Raw genomic sequence first — 27,722 nt, 5'->3', positions numbered from 1 at the left:
CTCACTTTTCTATGTACTAGCTGGAGTGGGGGAATAGGCTATCCAAAGAAAATATCCACTTACTTTATGCCATGGTTTAATATAAGATACTTACTTTATGCCATGGTTTAAGATACTTACTTTATGCCATGGTTTAAGATACTTACTTTATGCCATGGTTTAAGATACTTACTTTATGCCATGGTTTAAGATAAGATACTTTATGCCATGGTTTAAGATAAGATACTTACTTTATGCCATGGTTTAAGATAAGATACTTACTTTATGCCATGGTTTAAGATAAGATACATACTTTATGCCATGGTTTGCCAGGCAGCAGAGTTTCCTCCAAGCAGGAGTCTAGCCAAGGCAGGTGGTATAATGGTCTCCCCGCCCCTGGTTTCCGCCAGATGCGTGGTGGACTTTTTGCCATTCCACATTCTATTTCCTGCAAGAAACCCCAAATGAGAAATTAAGGATGTTAGAACAGATATTAAATAAATCACAACAAACAATATTTTTTTCAGTTTGGGTTTATTGACAATTCTTCATGAATGTAAAAACAACTGAACTTAAATACTTTAAATATAACTGAACAACTGAACCTCAGTATTGTGAAGAACACAGCAAACAAGGGTAATTTTTTTTTTTCCCCATTCCGGATTACACTCCATCTTATTCCTGAGCATGTTTTATGTAGAGTATTATTTCACTTTGACAATCATACAAACATTTCTGCGGATTTTCCCATGTGCGTTGCTAGGTATTTGAACATGGCATTGGGCCTATTGCATTTTTTACACTGCGTACCAGGCGGCAAGAATGAAAATATTCTGTGGGAGTTGAGGAGACAAAGACTGGGGACCAAAACAATGCATTACTTAAACTTAAAAAGCCAGCGGGCACCGTCTCTCAGTGAAACAAGGATTAAATAAGATTTTCCTTCAAGCACCGTTAGCAAAACCTATTAAGAGCGCGACATATAGGTTTAATTACGGCTCCAGAAAAAACAGCCCACAAATTCATATTATTTCACGTTATTCCATTTGTTGCCACGTACCGGCGAAGTCATCAGACACTCGCCATGGATAACTGGCTTCCACATTATGATACTCGTAAACAGGGTCAAAGGAGTGGGGAGTGGGGGGGCGACACCGGGCTCATTTTCCCGCCGCCGGGAGGGTGTGCTGGTGGTGTGTGAACTGCTATTGTCCCGGTAATAATATAATGATATAATTCCCCCCCCCCCCCCCCCCCCCCCGCCCAGTTTTACGAATCACCGCGTTTAACTGAGCAACTACTAAAAACATATTTCATATGCAACTTATACGAAATGCATAACCTGAAAGTAACTTACCAGAGGCAGTTATAAAAAAATATATTATGCCTGCTGCTCTTTCACGACGGAATGAGTCTCCAGTGACTGTTCCTCTGTTAATGTTGACGACGTCATGGCAACCAAGTCTCGCAGTATTTGGCTACGTCGTTAACCTTCCCATTTTTATAAAAACTAAAAATGAAAAAGCGTTTGTTGGAACTCACAAAAACCCTTGAAATCAACAGCAATGATTTGCTACAGTTTCTAACTTCTTAAGAACCAATTCTGTATTTGTCACTGGCTGATTATAATGAACGAATTCGGCAAATAAACTCCGTGCGTTACTAGACCTTCTCAGCTCACCGTTTGGACTGAGCAATCGCCGGCATTTAAGAGAAGAACGCACACAAGCGCACTATTTGTTGGTAATGAACTTTAATACCGTTTAAAACTCTCTCAATTTACAATCATTTCGATTTAAAACAACTGCAGAGGCCAAAAGAACAAAATAAAAAAGACCACTGCCATTATTACCCTGTATTAACATGTGTTATTCCCTGCTATCTTGCTCCCCAAATATAATTTTCAAAATATAGGTTATTTCACTTAAAAGCAACGAAAATAAACAACTCAAGTGTTAACTTTAAGATGAAATGTACATAATGTGGTACAAAAGGTAAGTCCATTTCCAAGTAAAGGTTTGTTGTGGTTAATGTGAGGTCGTGTTAAAACTGTCCTGCTTGCATCCTTAATAGTGGAATTGCGACTTTAAGACGTTAGTAGTAAATTTAAAAAAAGCCAAAACAATATACACGGCATCACGACAGTAGGGCAGTTACCTTGGAGCATCGTAGAGAAAGGCTGCACCTTTGAACAAACGGGTATGAGCACTTCCGCCCAGTAATAACCACCACCACCAATAGTTTTCCTCAAGTCGGTATTCCCTTTGGTCATTTTTAAGCAATAGGAAATTAGAGGCTATTTAAGACATAATGCCCTGCTTTTCGTGGCTGCAGTCTGTCTTTTTACAGTATAAAAACAACCAAGGGATAAAACCTAAATGGTAGACACATTTGCTTTTAAAAAGATGTCATCACAAATATGCCGGAAGATTTTTAAACAAGGTAACATCTGGGAAATTCCTGTGATTTGTTTTCTTATTCTCTTTAGTGCAGATGAAAGATATTTAAGAAAAGAATTCTGAAACAAGACCAGGTTAAAACCTAGTATATGGCTGGACCTAACACACATGATCCGGCCAATGGTGTAACTTGATTACTCAGTCAGTCAGTCAGTCAGTCACAGACATTTTGCATTTGTAGGGCTGGTCCCGCTGTTGAGGTCCAGCCAAAAACATTTCGCCCTGCAGCTGCCGGTAAAAACCACAGCCGTCGGGTACATTGCATCACAACTGAAGTGTATGCTTAATACCCCGACATTTGCCCCCACCCCACACCCCCATGGGAACTTAAAATATTCAAAGGTCACTGTTATGGATCAATCGAAGATAACAAGCATGAATAATGAAGTCTGGTCTTAATCAGGCAAAGTAAAGAAAAATACAGAAATGAAAACCAAAAACATTCAGCCAGCCCGTTTTACACAGGCACACGAGCCACAATATGCTTCCTGAGGCACCTCATATTTTTGTATCATTTTTATCAAGCATGTATACAATGTTCCATTACAGAATCAGACAATCCAATTTTACATGTTCCAAAAAATAAAGGTCTAAAGGATCCAAAATTGCAAGAGATTCATTTGTTAGCCTATGTAATGTCATGTATGTAGGTCAAAGACTGTACAATTTGGGGAAAAAAATGTAATACACTGGTTGATATTTTCTCTAATTTCTCAAGTTATTTCTCTGAAGTTATTTGGAATATATTTTCTACCTGAAGAACAAAAAATCGAACATCATACAAATGCTTCAATTTCAAGGAAATGAAATACTGCTATAGCTAAGCAAGTAATGTTCAGCTGTGCGAATACGGACAAATAATTTGCATAGTGTTCTGGACGCAGAAAGCAGAGAGCGCACTTGGAACATTATAATCTTTGCTGAAAGAAAATAAAAACCATGTGACTCAGTTATGAAGTATTACGTACAGTTTAAAGGCTGTGGTAATTATATAAGGTCACTGGTGTATTACACTCAGGTTCTCAGACTATTTTACCGGGAACCACAGCAAATTCAGAAGCAAATGTGCATTAGAGAGTAGTTCTGGTAAGTTAAATCCACAGCGTGCTTCCATCAGGAAAGAGTGGTGATGGAGTGAAGTGGTGGGGTGAAATCACTGCCGCCCTCCTAGGGCCTGTTCAGACTGGGACACTGGAAGCACTTCCTAAAGGATATATAATTATATTAGCATTGAATATATATATATATATATATATATATATATTTTTTTTTTTATTTTTTTTTTTTTTAAAGGTCTTGAAAATGGAAGTGATCAGATTTACAAATTTGAAGCAACTCTGAAATGTTGTAATGCATACAGGTAAATTTAACTCAGCAGCAGAGTCTTAATGTGAGGATGCCACTTAATTTGGGCATTCATGGTCCAAGTCCTCTTTTCTTTGCTTCATTCCCACAACAAACTAATAAGTCTAATTCTGTCTAGGCACACTGCAAAGGGGCTGTGATGTTGTCGATGCGCTCTGGTGATAGAGTCAAGGTCGCCCAGCACAAGTCCAAACAGAAATACTGCCACTGTTGGCGGATCCATAGCACAGTTTCAAAATCAGGGGTCATTTCAGCTGAAGCCAGGTTTGGCCATCCTCTCCAATGTGAAGTTCATTGTGAAATGCAAACTTTAAATGAACTTTGTTTAATTCAATAGTCCCCTATATTTTGGGAAAGCACACAGTCATTGTCAACTGCCAGAGTGTAAGCACTCAAAATGCAACGCGCATCCGCTGCTCTTCCTTGACCATAACGGACTTATTCCCTTGTAAAACACTCATATCTTTCAGCACTATACAGATTTTGCTAACATTTTTCATAGCATTTCATTTGCAAACATTTCTCATAACACAATATCCATATCAATTTTATTTACTCCAAAGCAATTTAGTCTCAATTTGAGGATTCCATTTAATAAATTAAAAAGCAGCCAAATGAATAATACCAGCAAACAAAAGAGATGTGGAAATGAAGCAAAATCACTCACAAAAGTCTAAGTGCATAAAAAAAGAAAAAAGAACAGACCATTCACCAAATTAGCATACTGGTCAGGAAACCAACTTGTGTTCCATGTTTTAAGTACTAAGATCTTGCTAAAGAGGAATGCTTCCAAGTTTGTGCACAGACTTTCCAAAAGTACAGTGGGTGTTAAGAAACTCATCCACCATTTTAGCCTCTGTTATCATTTTTAATGGTAATGCTGGAATGTGTTTTGAGTATTGTGAAAGCAAATTCCAGTCCTTTCATTTCTTAATTTGCGATTAAGTTCCACTATGGCCCCATTCTTTGGCAAACAGCCACAAACATCCGCGTCCCGGTGGTGCTCAATGGCTCGACAAGCACAGAAAAACATAAATGTACAGGTTAATATGAGAAATACAAACAGCATTTGGTAGCAGCAGATAATATGAAAGGACTCCAAATAAAGTATTTAAGGCAGGTTTAAGGATTTGGTTGAAGCTCTTCATAATTATGATTATTACTATTAATTATGTGATCATTACACAAATGAGACTTTTAAATAAAAGCTCCTAAGATCTCATTTGAACTCATCGGCAACTCCCATGAGTTTCAGTACTGTACTGTCCACAGTGCTGGAACTCGTTTACTAACTGATTAAAATGCCACTCCTCATTCGTCAGTGCCAAGTAGAGAAACACTGTAATAGTGACAATTAAACCTAATAAAGCACGAGTTAGCCTGCTAAAGGACATGAATAAACATGCTAAAGCATGAGTTAGCCTGCTAAAGTACATGAATAAACATGCTAAAGCATGAGTTAGCCTGCTAAAGCACATGAATAAACATGCTAAAGCACGAGTTAGCTTGCTAAAGGACATGAATAAACATGCTAAAGCACAAGTTAGCCTGCTAAAGGACATGAATAAACATGCTAAAGCATGAGTTAGCCTGCTAAAGGACATGAATAAACATGCTAAAGCATGAGTTAGCTTGCTAAAGCACATGAATAAACATGCTAAAGCATGAGTTAGCCTGCTAAAGGACATGAATAAACATGCTAAAGCATGAGTTAGCCTGCTAAAGGACATGAATAAACATGCTAAAGCATGAGTTAGCCTGCTAAAGGACATGAATAAACATGCTAAAGCATGAGTTAGCCTGCTAAAGGACATGAATAAACATGCTAAACCACAAGTTAGCCTGCTAAAGGACACAAATAGACCACAAACAGGATCCTTCAGATCCACTGTGGCTGAGCAGCAAAATCTATATTAAAACAAATCATTGAAATAGCAACTCATTAATGGCTGAATAAACAGGTTTTTTAAAATTGTCTGGAGGAGACATATAAGACATATGTAGATGGTCAGCTTGCTGGAAAGTGCAGGTTACCTGTCTGATGTTCTAAAGGAAGCACAGGCAGCGAAACGAGAAACAGCACTCTGCATTCCATGCTTTGTGCATATTTATGATTCTGAAATACGACGACAGAAATCTGATTAACTGTCTTTAGCATAGCAAGTGTTGAAAAACAAGCTGTGTGGAACAGCACCATGCAACTGAAAGACTTACTCAGATCAATTAGCTACTAGCCAGAGACACGGTTCTCATTTCAGGGAAGAGCACTGGTTTTTTTACATTATTCAAAATTCTGCATGACCTCTGCAAAGGGGTATATAAAACGGCCATTTTTATATTTTTGTTTTTTACTCGTCTGCCACATATGAACTCATATTAGCGCATCTGGGTGGCATTACCCCAGCAAAACACTCCAAGCAGGTTAAGACTTGTTAGGTCACCCATGAGTCCCAACTGATATTCTCTGCTAGCTGTTTAATGAGAAGTGATTAGTCATTTCATTCAACAGGAACAGTTCTGCATCCAGAGTAATACTGTCGTATTTTCAAGCATTCCACAGAAGCAATTCCTTAACAGGATTTGATCACCTGACAAAGAGCACCATGTTTTAGAGTCGGCATGGTTGAGCAAATTGTGTTAAATGATTTTTTTTATCACACAAGGAAACGTAAAGGAATCCAGAGCAGGTCCTCCCATGAATGCTGTCTGAGGCGAGGTGTCTGGAGCAGCCTGGCTGAGATTCAAGACCGCAGCGAGGGTCAGGGCAGCCAGGTTCTGGGGCTCAGAGAGGGTCAGAGCAGCGAGGTTCTGGGGCTCAGAGAGGGTCAGGGCAGCCAGGTTCTGGGGCTCAGAGAGGGTCAGGGCAGCCAGGTTCTGGGGCTCAGAGAAGTGCAGCGAGCTCTGGAACTGGAGAACAAGGGGCAGTGTGGGCCAGAGGAGTCTGTGATGTGGTGAGTTAAGGAGGGGTGGGGTGGGGTGAAATGGCAGGGGAGGCATTAAATGTGAACAGTTTTACCCCAAAAGGGAAATGAAAAGGCGTGGCTTAGTTTAAGGTCATAGGTTCATCCGGAGGTGCTTAGGCCGTTTGGACATCATGGGGTACGCCTGCGTTTTAAAGGGTCCGGCACCGGGCTGCCTGATGGGCAGGGGGGCGGTGACCTCCGAGCTGGCCGTAACATCCGTCATCTCCGCGGGGGTCACCTCCATGGCCTGCTCCGCGGGGGGCTGAAGGGGCGGGGCTCTGGCCAGCGTAGGGCCGCGTGGCCAGCAATCCGCTCGCGCAAATTTACCTGGACTGAGGGGGAGGGAAGGGGGGGGGGGAGAGAGTGAGCCATGAAAACACAGAACCTCCCTGCTCTTACTGTAAACACAGGCCCAAACCTCCCTGCTCTTACTGTAAACACAGGTCCAAACCTCCCTGATCGTACTGTAAACACAGGCCCAAACCTCCCTGCTCTTACTGTAAACACAGGCCCAAACCTCCCTGCTCTTACTGTAAACACAGGCCCAAACCTCCCTGCTCTTACTGTAAACACAGCCCAAACCTCCCTGCTCTTACTGTAAACACAGGCCCAAACCTCCCTGCTCTCACTGTAAACACAGCCCAAACCTCCCTGCTCTTACTGTAAACACAGGTCAAACCTCCCTGCTCTCACTGTAAACACAGGCCCAAACCTCCCTGCTCTTACTGTAAACACAGGTCCAAACCTCCCTGATCGTACTGTAAACACAGGCCCAAACCTCCCTGATCTCACTGTAAACACAGTCCAAACCTCCCTGCTCTTACTGTAAACACAGGTCAAACTTTCCTGCTCTCACTGTAAACACAGGTCAAACCTCCCTGCTCTTACTGTAAACACAGGCCCAAACCTCCCTGTTCTTACTGTAAACACAGGCCCAAACCTCCCTGCTCTTACTGTAAACACAGGCCCAAACCTCCCTGCTCTCACTGTAAACACAGGCCCAAACCTCCCTGCTCTCACTGTAAACACAGCCCAAACTTCCCTGCTCTCACTGTAAACACAGGTCAAACCTCCCTGCTCTTACTGTAAACACAGGCCCAAACCTCCCTGCTCTTACTGTAAATACAGGCCCAAACCACCCTGCTCTCACTGTAAACACAGGCCCAAACCTCCCTGCTCTCACTGTAAACACAGCCCAAACCTCCCTGCTCTTACTGTAAACACAGGTCAAACTTCCCTGCTCTCACTGTAAACACAGGTCAAACCTCCCTGCTCTTACTGTAAACACAGGCCCAAACCTCCCTGCTCTTACTGTAAACACAGGCCCAAACCTCCCTGCTCTTACTGTAAACACAGGTCCAGACCTCCCTGATCTTACTGTAAACACAGGCCCAAACCTCTCTGCTCTTACTGTAAACACAGGCCCAAACCTCCCTGCTCTTACTGTAAACACAGGCCCAAACCTCCCTGCTCTTACTGTAAACACAGCCCAAACCTCCCTGATCTTACTGTAAACGCAGGTTCAAACCTCCCTGCTCCTACTGTAAACACAGGCCCAAACCTCCCTGCACTCACTGTAAACACAGGCCCAAACTTCCCTGCTCTCACTGTAAACACAGGTCAAACCTCCCTGCTCTTACTGTAAACGCAGGCCCAAACCTCCCTGACTCTACTGTAACACAGGCCCAAACTTCCTGCTCTACTGTAAACAGGGAACTCTGCTCTTCTGTAATTCTAGTGCCATTAGCTGCAATTATACCTCCACATGGGACTCAAAAACACTCCAAAACTGCCGTATTAAACATAGTTTCAAACATTTTTATTATAATTAACTGTAGACATACATTCCATACAAACAGAAATGCTTACGTAACATTGTTATCCATGAAACGGCAGTGCTTACTGCAGATAAGTTGTAAAATTATCCACAAAAACCAACCGCAATACTATAATTACAGTATGATTTTTTTCAGCAGTGTCAAAAATGTGTAGGGTATGGTTATTCTAAACATGATTTGGCATCTCTTCATGAGGATTAAACAGAATTTAAATAGACTACCTGATTGGTGTCCTTGGACTTCCCAAAAAACGTCTAGGTGACCAAATTTTTGGCTCAAACTGGAATTTCTCCTTAACATTTTCCAACACAGACGGAGCTACGTACGTAAAGCCCTGCAAACACACCCGGACAGGATGCAAATGATCAAACACGTTCAAAAAAAGAACAAAATCACAAGAAACAAATGTCAGAAAAATGGAAAAGTCCTTCTGTACACACCTTCTGTAGCAACAAAATTTAATTTTCAATTAAAACACAATAGTGCAAGTGTACACTTTCACAAAAAAAACTAAAAAGAGCCTACCGAATGGAATAATGTACAAATGAAGTATACTGCAGTGGGGACCAACACAGCGTGCTACCTCACCAGGAAGACTTGATTAGCACTTTCACTGAGGGTAGTGTCATCAGGACTGTCCACGGGGGTCTGGCTGGTGAATTTAGAGTCAAACTGGCTCACGTCTTCGGCGGATTGCTGGGAGGACAAGACGGAAAGAGCCATTCAGTGAGGCCCCTGACACCCATCGGTGGAGGAGAGGGTCACGGGTGTCGGACAAGCAAGGATTAATTAAGAATATGTTTCTTTTCTGAACCCAGCGGTTCCAACAGTCAATGTCCTTGTTAAAATGTTCAGCGCTCTGAATACTGAACACAAGAGAAGTTGCCTGCCAGAACCCCTCACTTGACCTACATGTAAAATATATTTTATTAGATTTAATATAATAATCATGTTTAAAATTAGAATGATCAATTAAATCACCAAATTCTTTGATAGGTCAGTCTACAGAAAACTGGTGGAATCAACCAACAAGTCAAAACAAGCTGTATATCAGGTTTTCAGATTAAATAATTGAATTCAATAAGAAGCAGTCAATTATATTAATGAACATACATTCTTTATTGAATGCAGGCACGCTACTTCTAAATTACACAACAGAAGACATACATAGCAAAACATCAAACAACTAACCTAGAAATACCAGAAAATAGAGAGCGAGACGGATAAGAGAGAGAAACAGAGAAACGGATCAGCCAGACCTTGCCAAAGTATCACCCACTTCCAGTATGAGCTCCACAGGATGAAAGGAAACAGCTACAAGCACACAACCAAGGAACCACCACCAAAATAAAAAGAGGGCCTTCAAGGCTCCGACACCAACACAACACAACACTTTTTTCCTGTGGCAATCTTAAATACCTTACCCAGCATGGCTTGTGGATGTTTTGCCCTGATTGGGTGATGCTGAGTTAAGGTGTAGGATAGAAGGGAAGGGGGTTCAGACTAATTTATGACAAGGACTGGCCTACCTAAAGATTGCATTCAAACTTAAAGAGGACATGGGAAAGGGAAATGTTAGGCATGTAGCCATGCAGGGTCTCTGACCCCCGATATAGTGTCCTGTGTCTTCTGGTTTGTCTCTTCGGAGGGGGTGAGACCCATAGATTGTCTGCCTAGATTAGGGTATCAGTGGATTTTATATTGCCCCAATCACATTTGCTTTGATGCTTGTGACGGGGAGGCCAGGCCACATTCTTATTCACTGTTTCCCTCTCTAAGGCCAAAATCTAAATACTACATATCCTACACGGGTTTCAGGCCCAAGAAGTCACTGAAGGGTTTGCTTACCAGAAAGGGTTTGAATGGAGGTTCTACTTTCCGGGCAAGGAGATCCACCCAGTTAACGTGTCTGAAGAAGAGGTGGGTCTGAATGAGAGAAGAACAGTCCGTTAAACCGTTAAGTCCGTTAAACCAGGTTCACCCGCCAAAGAGGCAGACATACCGCCAGCTCCTGGGGGAGGACACAGCCAACCTGCGGGTCTCCTGAACACAGTTAGCAATGGTGCAGGCAGGATGCTATTCAGGACTGTTGGGCACATGACCTAGGGTCACTCTTAATACTCTTATCTCAGAGCCCAGTCTGTTCAGGGGGAGCATCTCAGCACACGCAGAACACCACTGCTGCAGCAGTGAAGTGCAATGCTTAGGGAACCTGCAACTTGGAGGCTGCAGGGTTGATTCTCAGGTGGGAATGCTGTTGTACCACTGATCAGAGTACTGACGCTGTACTGCTATAGATATATAGCTGTATACATGGATTTCATGTTCATTTAGGTTAGGTGCTCTGGATAAGGGAGAGGCAAATGCCTCAAACATGAAAGGAAATGACCTAATGCTCACCTGCACTTCAGAGGCGTCTCCTGGCCCCGCCCCCAGCCGAGATGAGGCGTTTCTTTTAAGCAGCTGAAAAAAACATAAATCTGCCAATGAGTGGGCTAGATTCAGTCGAAAGACAGGGGTGGCTGGCAAAGTAGCCAGGTGCTTCGGACACACCTCGCCAGAGGGCGGAACATTCCACGTACATGAACCAATAAGCACTCAGAGCAACACCCTGAGCTGACATCACCAAAGGGAGATCAAGGGGGTTTTAATGCAGCGTTCATTTCACTGTCTAATTCAAACAGAGGAGCATGGCTCATTTTCCCAAGGAGCTAAACTTGAGACAGCAGTGCAGCACCACCAGGAAACAAATGAAGATAAACAGAGAGGTAGTCCTCAAGATGCCAAGGTTATATTACTCAAATACTGGTGCAGAGGGAACTTTAGTGGTTCAGTGGAACCACTCAAAGGGGAGAAGAGGAAATGATGTCTCATGTGACATGCCACAGGGCGCATGCGTGTGTTAGCACCCCCTGCAGGGCAATCAATGCACTGCACTGCATGTAACTATGCAGGAAGAGACACCACCCGTGTGCAGACCTGGCTGAGCATCAGGAAGAGAAGTGACTAAATATACACTATTATATATATAGATATATATATATATATATACTATTTTATGCACTACATTTTATGAGAAAACAATGTATCTAATTAGCCAACGTATATCAGATGGCTGCTTGAAAGAGAAAGTGCTATTAGAACAAGTCACAGTAAAGAAATCAGCATTCAGGGGTAAAACAACCCATATTGGGAAATTTAGTCAAATAAAATGGCCATATCAAACACACTCTTTCAAACTAAACTGTTTAGAATAAAATCGAAAGGAAAGCATTTTTTTAAATAGGGAAAGAAAGTGCTTGGTTCTTTGGCTATTAAAAAGGCTGCTCTATGACAAGTTTTCAGGGAGGAGCTGCGACCTTCTAGCTGAAACAATGTCCCCGGCAGCCGAGAAAACTCGTTCGCTTGGAACTGAAGTGGCTGGAATAGATAGAAAAGCTTCTGCGAGTGGGACTAGCAGTGGGAACTTTCCGCTGTTGTCTCTCCACCATTGTAGCGGACTTTTGTCTAGAGGGAGAGCAGCTGCCTGCCCTGTACCGATTAACTTCTTCGTTGATTGCGCTGTCGCTGGTCTTCCACTTGCACTATTATTCTGTGGGAAAATGGTGTCTATACTTCTTTAACTGGAAAACAAATTTCAATTAAAATAAAACAATGCGCTAATATATGAACCGCGGTTCGCCTGTTTTCATTTTTGGTACAAACAGTCAGCTGTTTTCGGTACACGGGACTTTTTCACACCCCTAGAGGAAACCGATACTTACCTTTTTTAGCAGGTCCCTGGCTTCCTGTGTGAGGTAGGGTGGGAGGTTCAATTTGCACTTTAAGATTTTATCAATGGTCTTCTTCCTGTTCTCTCCAGTGAACGGTGGCTAGGGAAAATACCAAAACCCAACACACACCGGAGGATTGAAAACCAATAAATCAGCACATTTTAAATCACAACTAATTCTGCTTCACTGCAGAATATTCAGTGTTTTGTAGTTTTTTAGGATCCATGTTCCAGAACAGGTCTTGCTAAAAGCTATTTGGAGGAGAAACCTGTTTTAAAAACCAGTGAACTGGATGGAACATAGTTAAAATTTTCATGCATGTAATTTTACATAAATGTACATATTTACTGCAGCTCATCAAAGGAGAAATGAAAGTGTCAAAGCAGTCAAATTATGACAAGCCAACAGGCAAAAAGGACAGACCTACGCTGGCACTGCACAGATAAGAGGCTGAGAGACTGGCACTGCACAGATAAGAGGCTGAGAGACCTACACTGGCACTGCACAGATAAGAGGCTGAGAGACCTACACTGGCACTGCACAGATAAGAGGGTGAGAGACCTACACTGGCACAGCACAGATAAGAGGGTGAGAGACCTACACTGGCACTGCACAGATAAGAGGCTGAGAGACCTACACTGGCACTGCACAGATAAGAGGCTGAGAGCCTGGCACTGCACAGATAAGAGGCTGAGTACTGTATGTGGCTGAGAGTGTGAAGGATCAGGAAGTGGGGGGACCTACAGCGCCCGTCATCATGTCGTACATCAGGGCCCCCAGGCTCCACCAGTCCACGGCCCGGTTGTGTCCGCTCCTCATCAGGATTTCCGGGGCCCTGGTGACACATGCAGGTGAGAGCTGGGCACTCAGTTTCCTCACACGCTTCTGCAGCGACACTCACACTGCACCCGCACATGTCTGGCCAGTAAGGAACAATGGGAAAAAGCAGGAAATGCACACCCTGATGGTATGTATACAATCTTGTGTTAAAGGAAAGAACTGGCCCATGTCAAGGCAGTGTGAACTGGGAAAAGCTGAAGGACCGCTCCTACCATCTTTGTCTGAACTTACATGTACTCTATGGTACCACAGAAAGTGTGTGTGACAGTGCCGTCGTGGATAGATTCTTTACACAGACCAAAGTCTGTCAGCTTCACGTGACCTGCCAATAAATAAATACTTTAAGCAAAAATAATTATGGTTCAGCCATATACATTTCCATGTGATGGATATCACTGAAAAAACACTTCTGCAGTATGCTATTTTAATCATCAATTATATGAGACGTTCAACAACACAAAGTGGATTTAATTGTCCGTTTCTACACCACTGCTGCGTTTTCGAAGTCTGCAGTTCAACACTACATTTGGCACCGTAAGGAGTAACGCCTCCAGCGACTGAAAATTGTGAAAATGTTTGCAATGCCATTTAACCTGGATTAATACTAACACAAAACCATGGCTGTACTGTCAGTGCAAATCTGGAACATTTGGCTTTAGAATCCTTCTGCACCAGGTGCTGGTGTAAATCAGTAATCACCACAGGCTGAAACACGCCCCCAAGCAGACTGCCTCACCTTGGTGGTTGAGCATGATGTTCTCAGGTTTCAGGTCTCTGTAGATGATGCCGTTCTGATGCAGGTGGCCCAGGGCCATGGAGATCTCTGCTAGATAAAAGCTGCACATAAAAAGGGCCTTTAGGGATCTGCTGTCCCATCTCCATCAACCTGCTCCAGCAATATGGTGGGACGGCCTTCCAAATGTCCACATGCACGTTAGCACTCATGCATTTTTAATATACTAGCCACGTTTTTGTAAAACAAATAAAAATTAACTCCTGACATTTACAGTACAGGTTTAGTCGAAGAGTCTCTACCCTCATGCCCACTTAGCTGACATTACAACAGGCTTTTAATGTCAGTCAGTCTAAAATGTCAGGACAGTTGGTTATCAAAGTGAACTGGAGAGGCATTCCTTGAAAACAGGACTGAGGTTTATATCAAGTTTTATTAAGTCTTATTACCATTACAATTTTTAAAATGGAAATGTTGAGTGCAAATCAAGTTCAATACTCTTACAGCTAAGAATTTTATGATCAACTATTGCCTGTAATGCAGATACAGTTTAATAACTATGGCCTGTAATGAAGATACAGTTTAATAACTATGGCCTGTAATGAAGATACAGTTTAATAACTATGGCCTGTAATGCAGATACAGTTTAATAACTATGGCGTGTAATGCAGACACAGTTTCCCTTCTCATCACCCCACTTACCAGGCTGTGTCCTCCATGAATATCCCTTCCCTTTCCAACTGCATAAATAGCTCTCCACCTGTGAGTGCCAAGACAGTTACAATCTGGCCACCTCTCAACCCACTTAAAAACCATGAACCCAAACAAACTACAGGTGTTCATTAACTCTGACAAACACATGGTTAAAGTTTGGTGATGACAGCCATCTATACAAGTACAATTAGCTCCAAATTTAACCCCAATCCCTTTAGCTTAGTAATCACATCTTATGAAATACTGGACTGCTTAATTACATATTTGTTTATTCATTAACATTTTAAACATATGGTCATAACTCAATAAATTTCAAAATGTTAGCTGGTCATGAAATCCAGCAGTTGCACAATTTAGAATAACAATGACAGGTAAAGGCACACAAATTCAGCGAAAGTAAGTAAAGACAAAGATTGCCAGGGCATCATCGATATGCCTTTGCATGGTTATTTTATTACATTTTCATGGTAAAAATCCAGCATAGTATGCATTTAAATATAAAGGGTGTCATTCTGAATCAAAAGATTTGAGGAAGGCAAAGTGCAGATGGATATTAAATTCAAGGCCCTTTATAACTGGTTCTGATTAGAGAAAAGCGGCTGCAGTTCATGGATAAAGAAAAAGGGGAGTAAAGGGGAGTTACTGACCGCTGAGGTACTCCAGGATGAGGTACAGCTTGCCGCCGGTCTGGAAGGCGTAGATGAGGTCCACGATGAATGGGTGCTTCACCTCCTCCAGGATGTTGCGCTCGGCCTTGGTGTGCGCTGTGTCCTTAGCATTCCGCACGATCATGGCCTGCAGGGATGGCAGGGTTTAAAGCACAGCCACTACAGAAACCAGCACAGCCGCTACAGAAACCAGCACAGCCGCAACACAAACCAGCACAGCCACTACACAAACCAGCACAGCCGCTACACAAACCAGCACAACCGCTACAAAAACCGGCACAGCCACTACACAAACCAGCACAGCCGCTACACAAACCAGCGCTGCCACTACACAAACCAGCACAGCCGCTACAGAAACCAGCACAGCCATTACACAAAGCAGCACAGCCGCTACACAAATCAGCGCTGCCACTACACAAACCAGCACAGCCGCTACACAAACCAGCGCACAGCCATTACACAAACCAGCACAGCCACTACACAAACCAGCACAGCCCCTACATAAACCAGCACAGCCGCTACACAAACCAGCACACAGCCGCTACACAAAGCAGCACACAGCCACTACACAAACCAGCACAGCCGCTACACAAACCAGCACAGCCACTACACAAACCAGCGCACAGCCACTACACAAAGCAGCACAGCCATTACACAAACGCAGCACAGCCGCTACACAAAACAGCACAGCCACTACACAAACCAGCGCACAGCCACTACAGAAACCAGCACAGCCACTACACAAACCAGCACACAGCCACTACACAAACCAGCGCACAGCCACTACACAAACCAGCACAGCCACTACACAAACCAGCACAGCCGCTACACAAACCAGCGCACAGCCACTACACACACCAGCACAGCCGCTACACAAACCAGCACAGCCGCTACACAAACCAGCACAGCCGCTACACACACCAGCACAGCCGCTACACACACCAGCACAGCCGCTACACAAACCAGCACAGCCACTACACAAACCAGCCACAGCCCTACACAAAACCAGCACAGCCCTACACAAACAGCACAGCCACTACACAAACCAGCGCACAGCCACTACACAAACCAGCACAGCCGCTACACAAACCAGCGCACAGCCACTACACACACCAGCACAGCCACTACACACACCAGCACAGCCGCTACACAAACCAGCACAGCCGCTACACAAACCAGCCCATCAGTTGAGACACAGATCCCCTGTATGTTCGGGGTACAGGCTTAATAAAGGAATCTGTAGGTAAACATGGCTAAATAGACTGGATTGCTTGCCATTGTGCATTCTTACACTCAAACTCTCAAAAAATAAAAAGAAACCACTATTTTCTTTGGACAACCTAGGAAGTGCATGGACCTTCACACAATATTCAGCAGGGTACATGACGCACAAATGCATAAATACACAGCCATGTGTGACCTGTGCTTTAATCTGCTCTGTATGAAACACTCAAATGTAATTTACCGGTCACCAGAATTCCCATTTTTAAGACTTTCTGACATTGCAAAGGCCTTTTAAGGGTAAGCGTTAATATTTTAAGGGTCATGTCTTATGGCGCAATCACCAAATTGCAAAATGTGGCAGCAGACGAGGTGGACGGCAAGAGGGTGAGCGCCCGTTTCCAAAAACAATCAGCTCCAATTATTTTTGTCCGCTAATGCAGAGTTCACACTACACGATTGTAGTCCTGATTCCCCACTCGCCGACAGTTTTTAGAGATCGCCGACAAAAGCCCCAGACTGGAGGCAAATCGGCGTTCGCAAATCGCCACTTGATCGCTGTGTGAACTGCTCAAAGACGCGATCTGAGAGACTCGCCGATGCATCGCAGACGCCCGAAAGATACCAAGCAGGCTAAATATCTGGACCTGTCGGGGGGTCCAAATCCTGTTGTGTGAAAAGTGTTGTGACTGGCAATGAGTGCGGCGATGAGCTACAGCCAATGAGCGGGCAAGACACAGGGTGAGGGGACACCGGGGGGAGGAGTCGTAACACCTGCAACACCCCAACATCAACAAGCATGGCTACATTATGGTTTTATTCATTTATTATTTATTTATGGCTTTATGTTATACATGGCTTTATTTAACTCCAACTCTCTCTGCAGGACAGACAATCCTTGCTGCCCGCGTATCCCAATCCATTCTCTCACCTGTATTATTTTCTTTTTCTTCCTTGTTTTTTAGCTGCAAATCAGCGCACAAACAACTTGGATCGCTCATTTCTTGAGGACATTGATTTCTGAAAGAAGAAAATCCTGTCTCGCGAATAGTATCGCGTCATTTCCAGTACAGCGATCTGACGACTTTGAAAGTCATGTAGTGTGTGCTTGGCATTAGAACCACTGTGTCAATTCTCTTGGCAGAGAATTTCAGTCACCAATTACTGTTAAGTGTACAAGTCAGTTTCTCTGCTGCTAATATTTATAGACGGTAAATTACATAAAACTTGTTCATGAAAGGACACGTATCACTGCGTGAATTTCTGTGACTTTCCAGCATTAAAATATTCCAGGAATTTTCAGATTGTGTGAAATGTTCGTATCAGACAACAGCCGTATGGTCAAATAAATTACACTCACTTCCCTTCTGCACCATTTAAGATATAGACTTTCAATGCGGTGCCTCACACTAAAATCTGAGTGCAGATACTAGCTGGTCAAGCATTTGCCAGTCAACTTGGTAATGGTCATCCAATTAATGCATACTAGTCCAACCACTCCCATTAAATCTATTTCAATCTCAATATAAATGAGGATGCTGGGGGATAATGATGAAGATCATTATTCTTGAAATATTCTGTTTTGTGTTCTGCGCTAAACAGAGCTTTATCAGACTGTACAGCAGTAAAAGTATGGTTAAGTACAGTACCTTCTTTAAGACCTTCATGGCAAAGATCTTCCCTGAAGCAGCACCAGCAACCTTACGAACCTGGAATACCTAACAAAGACATGAAAACCAGGACCAATGAGAAAGTTCTCCAAGCAAACAGGGCAGACAGGACGCTGGCACTTTCTCAGATGCAACAGTACACTCCTTACCTTCCCATAACCCCCTTTACCCAAAACCCGCAGCAGCTCAAAGCACTCGGGACGAAGCTTTTCTGTTCCCTTGTTTACGCTGTCTTCTGAGATCTCAAACTTCTCACAGCCATCCATATCACTGGGAAAACATACGTTCATAGAACATTCATTTCACGATTTAAATACATATCTGACATATTTCATTACAAAACATCCTAAACCATGTGCTTCTCATCAAAAGGCATAAGGACAACAACTCTCTGCACCATACTATTAAAAAAACAAACTCTTATCATATAAGATAATTTATCATTTTTGGGTAGAAAAGGATTAACCAAGGGATCTATGGGAATGATCTGTAAAATCTAAAACTAATTTACAAGTTGGCAGGCTGACTACTACGGCACTTCTTTATAATGAGCAAGAATAAAAATTATAAGAGTACCATCACATCAATAAATAAGTTCCTTGGAAGCTAACATAATGTTCCCATTCTGGCTGTGCAGAAAACTTGTGCATAGCTTGCGTTTGTTTGCCAATAAACCGTGAAAGGACAGTTGCGTACTTACAATTCAAAACCACTACACTGGTCCATGTACTCACTGATCTGAGCCTGAAACCAAAGCAAATATCCCACATTATTCACAAGGCTATTTCACAATTGCTTTTTATAACTCCTCAGAGAAATTTATTTGGGCTATATATATTTTAAAAGGGTCCACTGCCCATTACGGTCTATCTCAAACATTTTGTGCCATTAAGAAGTAGAACACCACAACATTAGACAATAAGATACATATAAAATACATCTAAAAACTGAATAAAACTAGGATTGTACAAGTGATTAATATACAATAGATTCATTTGTTGCCATTTATTCCCATTTTTACACCCTGTGCTTAAAGCAGGAAGTAGAATTATTAGGACCACCGATTCCGGTCAATTCTGTCCTTCAGTACAAAGCACAGCACACAATGCATGGGCACTTGGCAGAACGGGGATTTCCCCCCTGAAATACATGCAGAAACAGCTCATCTCATGGCAGAGCCAGTATGAATATAATTATAATAATGGAAAGAAGCAGCTAAATCTACCAATATATCATATATTCAAATAAGCCTACAGAGGGGACATTGTGACCATTAACCAGGATTATTTGGTGCAATGAGTTTTCCAATTAATGTCCAGCTACAATATCTGCACTAAAATTGAGTCCCCCATGCTAATGAGACTTGCATTTCAATAATCAATTTTACTGATGACCAACAGTCCCATAGCTCTATGCACTGGATAATGGCAGGGAGAATTGTCTACCATATGTGATTACCCTGTCTGTGTGCTGCTGTCTGGGATTACCCTGTCTGTGTGCTGCTCTGTGGGATTACCCTGTCTGTGTACTGCTTTGTGTGATTACCCTGTCTGTGTGCTGCTTTGTGGGATTACCCTGTCTGTGTGCTGCTGTGCGGGATTACCCTGTCTGTGTGCTGCTCTGTGGGATTACCCTGTCTGTGCTGCTCTGTGTGGGATTACCCTGTCTGTCTGCTGCTGTGTGCTGCTCTGTGGGATTACCCTGTCTGTGTGCTGCTGTGTGGGATTACCTTGTCTGTCTGCTGCTGTGTGCTGCTGTGTGAGATTACCCTGTCTGTGTGCTGCTGGGTGGGATTACCCTGTCTGTGTGCTGCTATGTGGGATTACCCTGTCTGTCTGCTGCTGTGTGGGATTACCCTGTCTGTGTGCTGCTGTGTGGGATTACCTGTCTGTCTGCTGCTGTGTGAGATTACCCTGTCTGTGTGCCGTCTGTGTGCTGCTGTGTGGGATTACCCTGTCTGTGTGCTGCTGTGTGAGATTACCCCGCCTATGTGCTGCTGTGTGGGATTACCCTATCTGTGTGCTGCTGTGTGGGATTACCCTGTCTGTGCTGCTCTGTGTGGGATTACCCTGTCTGTGCTGCTGTGTGGGATTACCCTGTCTGTGCTGCTGTGTGGGATTACCCTGTCTGTGTGATGCTGTGTGGGATAACCCTGTCTGTGTGCTGCTCTGTGGGATTACCCTGTCTGTGAGCTGCTCTGTGGGATTACCCTGTCTGTGTGCTGCTGTGTGGGATAACCCTGTCTGTGTGCTGCTCTGTGGGATTACCCTGTCTGTGAGCTGCTCTGTGGGATTACCCTGTCTGTGTGCTGCTGTGTGGGATAACCCTGTCTGTGTGCTGTCTGTGTGCTGCTCTGTGGGATTACCCTGTCTGTGTGCTGCTGTGTGGGATTACCCTGTCTGTGTGCTGCTCTGTGGGATTACCCTGTCTGTGTGCTGCTCTGTGGGATTACCCTGTCTGTGTGCTGCTCTGTGGGATTACCCTGTCTGTGTGCTGCTGTGTGAGATTACCCTGTCTGGGTGCTGCTGTGTGGAATTACCCTGTCTGTGTGATGCTGTGTGGGATTACCCTGTCTGTCTGCTGCTGTGTGAGATTACCCTGTCTGTGTGCTGTTGTGTGGGATTACCCTGTCTGTGTGCTGCTCTGTGGGATTACCCTATTTGTGTGCTGCTGTGTGGGATTACCCTGTCTGTGCTGCTCTGTGTGGGATTACCCTGTCTGTGTGCTGCTGTGTGGGATTACCCTGTCTGTGTGCCTGTCTGTGCTGCTCTGTGTGGAATTACCCTGTCTGTGTGCTGCTGTGTGGGATTACCCTGTCTGTGTGCTGTCTGTGTGCTGCTCTGTGGGATTACCCTGTCTGTGAGCTGCTCTGTGGGATTACCCTGTCTGTGAGCTGCTCTGTGGGATTACCCTGTCTGTGTGATGCTCTGTGGGATTGCTGCTATTCTGAGATTTGGACCTTAACAGCCAAGAGAGATGTGTACTAAATAAATGAGTTCAAAGTGAGATTTGCACACCCATAAACAAAATTCTAATCTTGAAATCCTTAAAACAAGAATCACACTGGTGTGTACCTAGTTAGGCTAATACGATCACGTTAGTTTTTTTTGGCAGGATTGTTTTTGTCTGATTCTGATTAGGCAAATGTGATTTCAGTACTAGGTTGTACTTGGCAGGATTATTTGTTTGCTGAACAGGTTACCCTACAGGGTTGGAGTCCTGATCTATGTGGTCACTTCTGGCACTACAATCTTTACTTCACTCTAGTGTGTTTCTTTTGCACCTCTGCACCTTGAACTAATGCAATTGTTGTACATCGCTCTGGATAAGAGCATCTGCTAAATGCCTGTAATGTAATGTAATGGAATGTATGGCGTGCACTGTTCTTAACAGCTTTACAGAGAATACACACAGCTGAGATCAGTTTTTAAAGTCATTCTTCCCAATCTATTGCTTTTAACTTTCCAAATGTGCAAGCACATTTATGATGTGACATGCTTTCAACATGTGAAAATATGTGCAGGTGTGTGTGAAAGACATTTCTCATGATTTGTGACTTCCATTATCCTCACAAAAATATGCAGAGGCTGATGGGTGCACAGAGTGATAAATCATTCATTTAAGATACTACAGGGTCAAAGGCTGTAGCAATAACACCGCAAAAAATATCCTGAAACCAATTGTATCACAGAAGCTTTTTTCCCTGTTCACCCAATCTGGAATGCAAAATGTTATTCAAAGGCCCGTTTCATCTCTGCAAGCACATGCTCTCTTCGCAACTTGTGGATTTCCATGTACTGTCAGGTATCACGCCCAACCACAGCATGCCAGGGTACCATCTGAGTTCATGCGCACTGCTGTGGCAGGAGTACAAGGCTTGCGGATGCATAATACAGACACCTCTATCTCTGGGCAAAACTGGTCAGATTATGCCTCACACTGCAGTAGAGCTATAGACCAGAGATCTCACAAAAAACCAATGCCATAGCCTGATACACCATTCTACAGCTCTTTAAGTACATGTACAATGCTTGTAGATTCAAAAGATAGTGCACCTCAAAATAGCCTTAATACGTCTAACAATTAATATATCTATGTCACAGTCCTCTTGATGCCAACGGTAACACAATCACATTAACTGCCAATACTGCATGACGAGGGTGGCTATCATGCAATAGTCCGAATAAGTCTGTGACCATTTCAGACAACCGACAGCCCAGTTCAGTGCGCAATATGTGAAGCTCCTGCGTCAGCTAAATTGAACCCACGTCGAGGGAGTAGCTACACTGCCATGGCGGATAAAGAATGTTGTAGGTCGCAAATTAGATATCGATAACATTCATTTGGACTTTATGGCAAGCTATGCTCTTAGTCTACTTTCATTTTAAATGCATTTAATGTATGGAGGTGTCAAAAATAGTTTGTATAGTAGTGTGCACTGTGTTCTCGCTAATTGATTTTACTTAATGTTCTCAACTTATTCTGCCCTTGGACTGGCTCTTTTGCTTAATTATGATAGCTAGCTAGCTAGTCAGGATGTTTAGCTACTGTAGTCCACCGGTTTTGTATGCATGTATTGTCCAACAAGGGTTGGGTTGTAAAAGCTCGAATGTTAATTATTATATCATCTTTAAACAGTTAATTTAGCAACATTAAGCTCTACAATTCAACAACAATTTGTTTCAAACATAAGCCCTGACACAGTCCACTACCGATCAAATTTCAGTAGGAAATGCAAGACCCCTGTGCACTAGCTAGCCAGCTGCTAAGTTTGCCAACAATAAATCACCTGTAGTAGCCTCTGACAATATACCGTATATAGTCATACGGTTAACGCATTATAACCAGCTCGCTACACATAGCTCAAGATACATAGACTAACTAACATTAGCTGCATAACAAGCATCGTGTTTGCTGCTACAGGTTGTTGTTGTTGTTGTTGTAGTAGCAGCCAGCTAGCTACTATAGTAAGTTAAAGTGGCTAGTTTGCTAACGTTAGCTACTTATTGCCCAGTTTCGTTGAGATATCGCTGTACGTATTGGCTAGCTAACTCCTGGTACCAAGCACACAAACTAGTAGAGACTATTTTAGCTAGCTTGTGCTAATTTAAAGCTTCCCTCTAACTGATTAGGTATCCTTGACAACTACTGCCCTGATGTATATGAACGCCTATCCCTAACTCTTAGGCCGATAGTTTTTTATGGCATGCAACCCAGATGGGCCTCTACCACTCGAGAATTAACAAGCTAACGTTAACTAACGGTCACCATAAAGGTACTTACATCCTCCAGCTCATCGTCAGAGACGTTTTCCTCAGGCTGGTCCAAATCAATGTCAAACACCCCAGCCATTGCATCGGGTTTCTTGTTCAGTGTCAATTCGCTAGAATGGCTCTTGCAGCCTGCCTCATGGACATACACACAACGCCGCCATAACCGGTTGTACTACAAGCCATGTGCGCACGGCCACCAACCAAGCAAATTTCCTGCGGAAAAAAACAAAGCGACACAGAAAGTGCACTGCTCATACCATAAAGTGGATTGCCAACTTCCCTCTCTTAGGGGTCGATCTCAAAGTGAAACACTCAACGGATCCCGCATTAGTACAGTTTCCATTCCAGGGCACCCTTCCTAGTACAGTGTTCACGAATTGTCCAGCACCAATTTATGATCACAGTGTATAAGAATGATACGAACTCGACAGGGGACTCCCACAGTGATTTGTCCAAAAAGAGCTTTCGGGAAACACGCACTTTTCTACGCAACCGAGGTGGAAAGGCTCATTCTGGTCGCCACAGTGATGGGTAGGCAAAATAGAGTGGTATGCTATATGGGAAATCAGCTGATGGAATATAGAATTGTTCACATTAGAATTGAGACAAAAGAGAGTGAATTTATTTTTTAAGCACAATAATCTAATTTGGAGTTGTACGGTTTTAATAAAAATCTATTTAAATCAAAACTATCATTGCTAAAGGCTGGTGGTTTGGATACTAATCCGTGTACTTTTTGGCTAATTGTTTTCTGTTTCAGGAACAGAAATAAAACTAGAAAGGTTACAATTCCTGAAGGGAATTGCTTCAAATTGCTTGTGGGCTTGCTTCAAAATTCAACTGGCACTGTCCTCAAGCCTCAATGCATTTCAATGAGGGCGCATAGCTCAGAAGAAGCACGAAACCGTCCAGACCCAGGGCGCACCGTAGCGTTACATATATAGCTAGGGATCAGCAAGTAGCGATTATGTTCCAGGGATTGGTCATATCCTAAAAGTGTCATGAGTAGAACTTGGCTAACTAGCTAGCTATCTATGGCATGTCATCACCTCTGTACCGTTATTTGTTGTCCTGCGTGTCCATACATCTGTATCGGTGGTTGTAGCTGTGTGTCTAGCTCCTACTCATTCGTGCAGGATAGAATACGTACGAGCTAACTAGGTTAACTAAAGTAGGTGAAACGCTAACACGTTAGTGTTAGCTAAAGTAACGTTAGGCGATAAAGCTGTGCTTAATGTGAGTGACAACCTGCACATGCGTCCTACTAAACGTCCGTGAGTGAGTGACCACCTGCGCATGCTTCCTACTAAAGCGTTTCACTAAATGTCCATGAATGACCCTCTATGAAGTGACCACAGAAATAGCTCACAAAAAGTTGAATATTTCAAAAAGTTTTAAATTAAATATATATATATATATATATATATATATATATATATATATATTTTAAATCTAAATACAAGCAACAATGTCTGGAACTAGCCGGTCATTTTGGTGTACAAAGTTTGGATGTAGTGCAAAAACTGACTAGTTAGAGCTAGAAAAATTGGGTGGAAAGTGCAAATAATTAAAAAAAAATGAAAGATAGAAAGAGTGGGCTTGCCAAAGCAATCCCACTAAAAACAAGAAATAAATGGTTACTCCATATTCATTTTAAAAACAAAAATTTTTAAATGAGAATTAAATGGTTATTTGTGTTGCTGACTGATATCAGGCATTAAACACATAAACTTGCTCTCGATTTTAAAGTTGATGATGTTATGTTCTGATTTCCGTTTTTGGCTGGACTGCAACAGCGGGGCCAGCCCTACAAACGCGAATGTCTGTGACTGACTGAGTGATGAAATTACACCATTGGTTGGCCGGAGAGGTCCAGCCACATAGGACTAGGTTTTGACCTGGTCTTGTTTCAAGGGAGAAGGGTCCAGTGGTTAGTTTTTGGTTACGTTGAGCACTGTGCCTCTGAATAAGTTTGTTTGCAGTGCCCCCAAGTGTTATAAATTCACAATGCAGCTAGGTGAAATTGTTTCTCGCTCTGAACAGATTTGTAACAAATAATTTGGTGGGCTTTGAGTTTAGGTCCTTATCTGTCTTATTGAATACACAACTAAATGCAAAATGACAAAAACTGAAATTTAAAAAAGGTGCCGCAACACAAAAATACTTTTTAAAATTATTTTTCTAAGAATGATGTTTTGGCCATCAAGTAGAACCTCACTAGAGCTGTACACATGTTTTAATGTTAAAACATGCACAGGTAATCACAACAAATTAATTACAACCACAAAGACAGAGGATAGGAGAGAACAGGATGCTGCTGGGCGAACTTATGCTGACAAGAACGAATACTCACAAAAACCCTGCAATTCATGTTGGTCTTTAATGTACATCTGAATATGAGATTGTCATTCAGAACGTAGCGTAGCCTTGTGTGAATTAATGAGTTGTCATAAGGTATTTCCCCAACACTTTCAATTATTTAAGCAGCTTTGATTTATTGAGAGAAATGAGACTCAACAGTCATCAGTTACTCATAATTAGAATTCTGGTGTGAGAGAAAATCAATGCTTATAAGACCAAGAGCTAATTGATTGCTAAAGATAAAGACAGCCTTTCCTCCAACCTACTGCCCAGTAGTGTGTTAAACTCCTGAGTGATGCAATACTGCCATATTCTGTACTGTATATCAGGGGTGTCCATTTCAACAATATGGCTGTAGGAACAGGGCATACTGAGATTACTGCTTTTTATCATATTCTGATGCTAAATATTTACTAGCATTGCATGAGAGATTATATACAGTACATCCTGTACAGACATCATGTAAATAACACAACTAAACCACAACATGTTTATTCTATTGTATCTGTATTTCTTCACACAGAGAGTAGTCATGTTATGTTATGTTATGTTTATTTTTCCCCAAAGTATGATTGAGTGCATTATGACATGTGGCAAAGTGATTTACGTTGTTCCTGCTCGCACAACGTCTACATGCTGAGATGAGTGTGCTGTCCTCGGTGCGTATTGTTCTCTGAGTGCATTGGACGCAGCATGCTGTTACCCCGATCAGCTGTGATCAGAGGTGTTTCGCGTACCTTCATCCTGACGAAAATATCACAGATGGCCCCTGTTTGTGTGTTTTCCTTATTGCTGAGGGCCACAGTGCATCCAGCATGAAGCTAAGGGAGTTGGCCTTATACCTTTGGGGTAGTAGCTTCAGTTCCCAGGTGGGGCACTGCTGTTGCACTCTTGAGCAACTGGGTATTTAACTCTGTTGCTTCAGTAAAATCTAGTTAAATATGGGTTATATGTAAAATTTCAATCTGAATATGAATGTCTGGGAAATGCGTAAAATGTCTTATGAAGTGCAAATACTTTTGTTCACTTCAGATTCCCCAGTTATAGTGTCTGAACTGTTCAGAACAAAGTAAGTATAAATTTTAAGGTGTATATAATCATGAAGTGCAGGATATTGTCACTAATTGCACACATACATCAAGAAATACACTCTTACAATATAAAAATGGAGGTTTTCATTGATGCTTCTTTGACAGACAAACCAAATCTGTTTTGGTTTGTCAATCTTTCTCCCACAGGCAACAAAAGTTTTACTGGCATCACTAAGTCACAAAATCCTTGGTGTTTGTGTGTAGAATTTCCATATTCTTCAACCTTGATTTCAACCTAACTCACCCAATCAGAGCCCAACCATTGAAGAACAAAAAACCCCACCAAATCCACACTAACTGATGTTATTTTTACAAAGCATTTAGTTAGTGGAGTTTTTGCCTACAATCTTTTTGTCTCGTATGATTAAAAAGAGAAATGATGATAGTTTCTCAAAGAATGGTATCAATGTGCTTTACAAAGCATTTCCTGTATTCCAGAAGCAGAGCTAGTGCTTACATTTTTCTCTTCTATGTCTAATTCTGTGGTGGATGACCCTGCTCCCTTCAAAACATTGAGAATTAAAGACCGAGCGGATCCTTGGTACTCATCGGAGTTCCCTCAGCTGTTTAGACACTGAAACCAACCATGGGCTAAAGCTATACTATACTCAGCTTCAGATTGACTTCATTTTAAGGGGCTTAGAAACAGATGTACAGCATTGGTTAGAGAGATATGGAATTCAATTCATGTCAAAATTGATGGATGATTGATGAGATCAATCAATGGTCAATTAAAAATGAGAGGGTTTATCAAACTCCTCCCTCACGCTCTTT

At 42.6% G+C, this 27,722-nt stretch overlaps 2 protein-coding genes across 6 annotated transcripts in view; both read right to left on the bottom strand.

Moving 5' to 3' along the window:
* LOC135237057 (uncharacterized) overlaps positions 1-2,789 on the bottom strand; it is a 50,827-nt gene extending 48,038 nt beyond the window's left edge. For all 4 annotated transcript variants that reach the window (XM_064303795.1, XM_064303797.1, XM_064303796.1 and 1 more), the window contains exons 1-2: positions 1,337-2,789; positions 293-427 (exon numbers count right to left, since the gene is read on the bottom strand). In XM_064303795.1, the coding sequence (XP_064159865.1) occupies positions 293-412 (120 nt within the window). In that variant the 5' untranslated portion in view covers positions 413-427; positions 1,337-2,789. The remainder of the gene's footprint in view (positions 1-292; positions 428-1,336) is intronic.
* Positions 2,790-2,939: 150 nt separating this feature from the next.
* Positions 2,940-23,913, bottom strand: LOC135237059 (ribosomal protein S6 kinase beta-1-like). Of its 2 annotated transcripts, XM_064303799.1 has the most exons (15): positions 23,507-23,906; positions 18,924-18,967; positions 18,373-18,493; positions 18,203-18,271; positions 15,312-15,459; positions 14,653-14,710; positions 13,954-14,054; positions 13,449-13,539; positions 13,122-13,212; positions 12,369-12,476; positions 11,005-11,067; positions 10,453-10,530; positions 9,193-9,300; positions 8,826-8,938; positions 2,940-7,098 (listed from the first exon to the last, which is right to left on the bottom strand). In XM_064303799.1, the coding sequence occupies exons 1-15, from the start codon at positions 23,573-23,575 to the stop codon at positions 6,858-6,860; spliced, it is 1,503 nt and encodes a 500-aa protein (XP_064159869.1). In that variant the 5' UTR covers positions 23,576-23,906; the 3' UTR covers positions 2,940-6,857. The 2 variants fall into 2 exon arrangements, with proteins under 2 accessions (XP_064159869.1, XP_064159870.1); XM_064303800.1 differs by lacking the exons at positions 18,203-18,271; positions 18,373-18,493; positions 18,924-18,967 and having other exon boundaries at positions 23,507-23,913.
* Between the last annotated feature and the right edge of the window lie 3,809 nt (positions 23,914-27,722).

The sequence above is a fragment of the Anguilla rostrata genome, chromosome 12 (assembly GCF_018555375.3).
Source record: "Anguilla rostrata isolate EN2019 chromosome 12, ASM1855537v3, whole genome shotgun sequence".
NCBI lineage: Eukaryota > Metazoa > Chordata > Actinopteri > Anguilliformes > Anguillidae > Anguilla > Anguilla rostrata.
The sequence above is the reverse complement of the archived record's forward strand: the minus strand, read 5'-3'. Positions and strand labels throughout refer to the sequence as shown.

Excerpts from the sequence above, each read along its gene's own strand:
- LOC135237059 (XM_064303799.1), bottom strand. The coding sequence starts at position 23,575 with ATGGCTGGGGTGTTTGACATTGATTTGGACCAGCCTGAGGAAAACGTC. Across the intron at positions 11,068-12,368 it reads CCAGGGACCTGCTAAAAAAG|CTGCTTAAAAGAAACGCCTC; the intron begins GTAAGTATCGGT and ends TGTTTTTTTCAG. Across the intron at positions 10,531-11,004 it reads GAGACGCCTCTGAAGTGCAG|ACCCACCTCTTCTTCAGACA; the intron begins GTGAGCATTAGG and ends TCTCTCATTCAG.